A 5500-nucleotide genomic window follows, 5' to 3' on the forward strand; every position below is an offset into this window, starting at 1 on the left:
CTTACACCAGTTAGAATGGCCAAACTTAGCAAGACAGGAAACAACATGTGTTGGAGAGGATGTGGAGAAAGGGGAACACTCTCACACTGTTGGTGGGAATGCAAGTTGGTGCAGCCTCTTTGGAGAACAGTGTGGAGATTCCTTAAGAAATTAAAAATAGAGCTTCCCTATGACTCTGTAATTGCACTGCTGGGTATTTACCCCAAAGATACAGATGTAGTGAAAAGAGGGGTCACGTGCACCCCAGTGTTCAGAGCAGCAGTGTCCCCAATAGCCAAACTGGAAGTAGCTAAGATGCCCTTCAACAAATGGCTGAAGAAGATATGGTCCATATATACAATGGAATATTACGCAACCATCAGAAAAGATGAATACCCACCATCTGCGTCAACATGGATGGAACTGGAGGGGATTGTGCTGAGTGAAAGAAGTCAAGTAGAGAAAGGCAATTATCATATGGTTTCACTCATATGTGGAACATAAGGAATAACACAGAGGACATTAGGAGAAGGAAGGGAGAACTGAAGGGGAAATTGGAGGGGGAGATGAACCACGAGAGACTATGGACTCCAGGAAAGAATCTGAGGGTTTCAGAGGGGAGGGGGATGGGGGGATGAGGTACCTGGTAATGGGTATTAAGTAGGGCACATGTTGTAATGACTACTGGATGTTATACACACACAATGAATCATGGAACACTACATCAGAAACTAGTGGTCTGCTACTGTATGGTGACTAACATAACGATAAAAAAAAGAAGAAAAGCATTCTAGAATTTCTTGGCTTAAATTTTTTTTTTTTTTTTAAAGATTTTATACTTATTTGACAGTTAGAGATCACAAGTAGGCAGAGAGGCAGGCAGGGAGAGAGGAGGAAGCAGGGTTGCCACTGAGCAGAGAGCCCGATGTGGGGCTCGATCCCAGGACCCTGAGATCATGACCTAAGCTGAAGGCAGAGGTTTTAACCCACTGAGCCACCCAGGCGCCCCTTTCTTATGTAGTAAATAGTAACAGATAAGACTCAGGTAAACAAACCTCCTTTGGAACCTGTCATGTTTAGTAGTGTCAAGGGGTTCCAAGACCAATGTGTTTGAGAACCGCTGCTTTGGAGCTGTGCTTTTCCAAGTGTTGGAATGGTCGCAAGCCATTCGTGATTTATGAAATGAATTTATTGGGCTATGACAAGTTTTTTAAAAAGCGAGGTAGAAATAAAATCTGAAAGAGAAAGACTACACTGCACTTAAGGTTAAATACTGTTTTATGAAACCGTTCTTTCAGCCTTTGATGTACGCACGTACGTGTGTATAGAATTGTAACGCTAAGTGAATTTCTTGGTGTGCATTGTGCTCAGAAAGTTTGTAAATGCAGAAACCCTTGCATGTGTGGGTGGGAAGCTGTGTATAAGCACGTTTGTCGCTGCCTTGTGGACAGTAATTTAGAAACAACCTGAGTGTCTGCTCGGAGGGAACGGCTGAATCAGACGTGAAAAGAGCAATGCGGTCCTACCCGGTGTGGCACTTCCGTGAACTAGGTGGGAAGCAGCCCAAAGTATAACATTTATGTCAACAAATACTTACAAAATGATATCTAGCCTTCTGGGTCCTATGTGTAAACTTAAAGCCCTTCTCGGATGGATCAAAAAGGGTGCACACCAAATTCACGGCACTGGCTACCCCGGGGGAGGAGAGGAGAGACGACAGAAAAAGGGAATTGCAGCAGAACCCATCGTTCTATTTTGGAAGGATTTCCTGGTTTCATTGTCCCTCGGTTATTGGTGGGAACACGAGTGTTTATGTATTTTCTGTTCCGTTCTGCAGCGGGCAGACAGATCCTGTAAGAGAGAAAGCCAGATCCGTCCAGATACTGGATACAGGTTTTGCCACAATTAGATCAATAGCCCGTTGGGATCCAGAAAACAGGAAATCATGATTCCTCGGTCAGCAGATATTTGTGGTTTTACTTGTCTGCCACAACTGTGTTAAATTCCGGGCACAGCAGACCTGACACTGGTCCCTGTGCTGGTCTGGGAGGTTGTTAGCGTTTGGCTTGGTGTTCCCTGCCTGCCGGGCCCTGAGCACTTAGCGTGTGTGAGTGTCTCCTCCTCCCAACAGTCAGACCAACCGGGCGCGGCTGCCTTATCTGACAGGTGAAGAGACAGGCTCGAAGAGGCCAAGCGTTTGCTCACTCGCTTAGCCACAAGCCCGGGAGGAGGGGTCAGGCTGGTCCCTGTGGGCACATCTTTTAAGGCCGCCTGTTTCAGTTCGCCTGGCTTGCAAAGGCGTATGCAGGTGATTTTTAGTGGTTCTGGGACGGCTGGGCATGAGATAAAAGTCCAGATGCAGTCCTGAAATATCATTATTTCCTGTTTGCCCATTAAGCCCTTTTTTTTAAACTGCCCATTCTGTCAAGACTCTGGCCGAGCCGCTCTAAGCATCCGGTCTTGCTGACGGCCTGACCGGCGGGGGACAGCCAAAGAGCCGAGGGCACTCGGACGGTCGGTGCTTGTCTCCCGTGAGGACTCTGCCGTGTCCGAACCGCGTTTTCTGCTCCGGCACCCGCGGAGTTCCGAGCTGAGTGCGGTGGACACTGGCGGTGACCTTCTTCCCCCTTTGTGCGCTCCTAGGAGTACTTCCTGCAGGCGGAGCTGACCAGCGCCGTTTTGAAGACCGGTGTGGTGCGCTGCTGCGTGGGGCAGTGCAACAACGCCATCCCCGTGGACACCGTGCTCACCATGAGGAAGCTCCCCATCACTTACGTATGTGGTCTCAGCAGCTTGGGCTTTCTGTCGCATTCGATTCGGTCGTGGGCGTCTTCTTAGGTGCGAGCATGGCCTGGCAGGTCGGGCTGTGGCCCGGCGCTTACAGGACCACGGTTTCCCTGGAGGGCCCGCTCCAGTTCTCCTCGGCTCTCCTCCCCGTGCCTCGATCAGTTCAGGTTGCTGCCCCCCGGGAATCAGATAGAGTCGAGTTGACCCTAGATGGCCGTGTTGCATGTCTGCAAACATCAGAACGCTAATGCTTCGTCTCTTGGGGGAGAGTCCCTGCTGTCTGATCATCCCCCTGACCTCTTTTTCTTCCCCCTCCCTGCAGAGCAACAGGAAGGAAAACAAGGGAGGCTACCTCTGCCACTCGTGTGCGGAGCAGCGCATCGGGCCCTTGGCCTTCTTGACGGCCTCCCCCGAGCAGGTGCACGCCATGGAACGCACTGTCGAGAACATAGTGCTTCCCAGACACGAAGCCCTGCTCTTCCTGGTCTTCTGATAGCCGAGAGGCGCTTTCTCCCCAGTACCGAATGCCTTGTGTGGACTCGAGTTGCCTGAAGAAAGCCCGTGTGGGGTAGGGTCGTCACTCACCTGGGACTCTGAATTCACGCACAGAGCATCTTCGGAGGAGGACGAAGCTGAGGAGAGTTGGACGTGCCGTTTCTCCATTCCCTGTAGGTAGCCAGTTTCCGCTGCCCCTGCTCTGTGCACATCAGGCTGGGGGCACGGGGGATGTTCTTTTGATAAAAAAAACATTTTATGTATTTAAACTTTTATTACAAGGTTTCAATTAAACAAGCACTATAGCACTGGCGTACCTCTCTGTGACCCCTGGCCGCAGCCCTGTGGTTTTTGAACCTTCTCCGACTTTCTCTCTTTCCTGCTCACTCTTTCCCACACTGGGTCCCTGCTCACATGGCGCACCAAGCAGAGTTTGAAACTTCATGGCCGGGCCATGAGTGACGGATGGAAACAGAAGGGGCTTTTGTGCCGTAGGGAATCACACATGAAGAGACATAGCGTGTGCCTTCCTCGTTACACGGGGGGCACAGTCTCAATGGGGGAGCAACATAGTACACGAAATGACAAGTGCAGAGTGACAGTAGCCAGACTTCTGTGTTTCCCAGCCATAGAACTGGGGATCAGAAATGCCTGACGGAGAAGTGGAGCTGTCTGGCCCCTGTGGGGGTGGGTGGGGCCTAGGGAGATATGGGGGCTTGGTACCTGGTTCACTGCCCGGGGATGCCGGGTGGATGTAGTAAGACAATTCTTACAGAAACCAATGACAGAACTGCCATCGTCCAGATGTACATGGATCTGGTATTTCTACGTTTTTGCCACACAGCACGTCAGGGATGCAGATGGCAGGTGGGGGAGTTGGCGCGGCATTGCCCAAAGAGCTCGGCACATCTAGGCCCTGAGCCCACCAAGCAGCGTCCAGGAGCGGGCCTCGTAGCTCCCGTTGTCACAGCCTCCCCTTAGCCTCCTCCGGCAGCCTGGTGGAGCTCAGAGTGCTGGCCGGTGAGTAGAGCAGCGCTGTCGGGGGGGCCAGGGGTGCTCTCAAGGGCGAAGGCCGAGTTCAGGTCTGCGCATCGAGGAGCAAGGAGCGTTCACATGATGGGAATCCGAAGGTGGACGTGGGAGACTTTAATGGCGGTGGGACGGGGCTGTTTCATCCGCTCAGCCAGGATTCCTGGCCTCGCCTTACGTAATGCTCAGTGGATGACCCAGAGTAAGAGAGCGAGTGGAAGGAATGTGAATCTGGGTTGGTCACAGTTTTCACTGTCCTTCCAAAGCGGGCGTGGGGGGAGGGGTAGTAAACAAGGGTTCACCCACGTGTTTTCTGGAAACGAAGTTGTGCCGCCAGAGGGGAAGCCGTGCATTTGCTGGAGAAGTCATCAGGTCTCCGAACCGTCCCGGACTGCTGGCTCTGGGGCACATGCTGTGTGTGGCCCCGCTCCCGGAGTCGGCAAGCGCGATGGTAGCAGAGGTGAACCGGGTGTTGGGGGAGGGCTGCACCGGCGCCAGGGACGGCCGTGCGTGCTGAGCCCCAGGGCAGGTCGGAGGGCTGCCCCATGGCAGTGATGCTGGAGCTGCGTTTACCAACAGGACAGGCAGCTAGCTGGCAGTTCAAGACTGGGAAGCTTTTCTAGGAGGAAGGGACAGCAGGAAGGACAAAAGGATGGCACAGCCAGAGCACAGGGTCAGGACTAGCATTTTGGTACTAGTTTTAAAAAATAACAAAATCTAGGACTGGTAATACTGGTAATTTCATTTTTCAAGTGTTAAGGTTTGTTTTTTTTTTTTTTTTTTTTTTTTTTTGAGAGCATGCCTGTGTGTGGTGGGGGGAGGGGCAGAGGGAAAGGGAGAGGGAATCTTGGTTTTTAAATTTTTTAAAAGATTTTATTTATTTATTTGATAGAGATCACAAGTAAGCAGAGAGGCAGGCAGAGAGAGAGGAGGAAGCAGGCTCCCCGCTGAGCAGAGAGCCCGATGTGGGGCTCGATCCCAGGACCCTGAGATCATGACCTGAGCCGAAGGCAGAGGCTTGACCCACTGAGCCACCCAGGCGCCCCGGGGAGAGGAAATCTTAAGCAGACTCCCTCCTGACTGTGGAGTCCCATTAAGGGTCTTGATCTCATGACCTTGAGATTGTGACCTGAGCCGAAATCAAGAGTCAGACGCTCAAGCGACTGTGCCACCCAGGCACTTCTCAAGTGTTAAGAATTTTTTAAAAAAG

At 51.8% G+C, this 5500-nt stretch overlaps 1 protein-coding gene across 2 annotated transcripts in view; it reads left to right on the plus strand.

Annotated features, from left to right (window-relative positions):
- LOC111158603 (F-box protein, helicase, 18) overlaps positions 1–4449 on the plus strand; it is a 49071-nt gene extending 44622 nt beyond the window's left edge. The window contains exons 19-21 of one of the 2 annotated variants that reach the window (XR_002641360.1): positions 2623–2754; positions 3089–3434; positions 4106–4449. Coding sequence is in view for 1 of the 2 variants with exons in the window: in XM_022520739.1 (XP_022376447.1) it covers positions 2623–2754; positions 3089–3259 (303 nt within the window). In the remaining variant the exon portion in view is untranslated. Of the gene's footprint in view, positions 1–2622; positions 2755–3088; positions 3665–4105 lie in introns of those variants that run through there. The other variant, XM_022520739.1, reaches the window with a different exon arrangement.
- The last annotated feature ends 1051 nt before the right edge of the window (positions 4450–5500 follow it).

Source organism: Enhydra lutris, unplaced genomic scaffold (assembly GCF_002288905.1).
Source record: "Enhydra lutris kenyoni isolate GAN:26980312 unplaced genomic scaffold, ASM228890v2 scaffoldscaffold61, whole genome shotgun sequence".
Taxonomy (NCBI): Eukaryota; Metazoa; Chordata; class Mammalia; order Carnivora; family Mustelidae; genus Enhydra; species Enhydra lutris.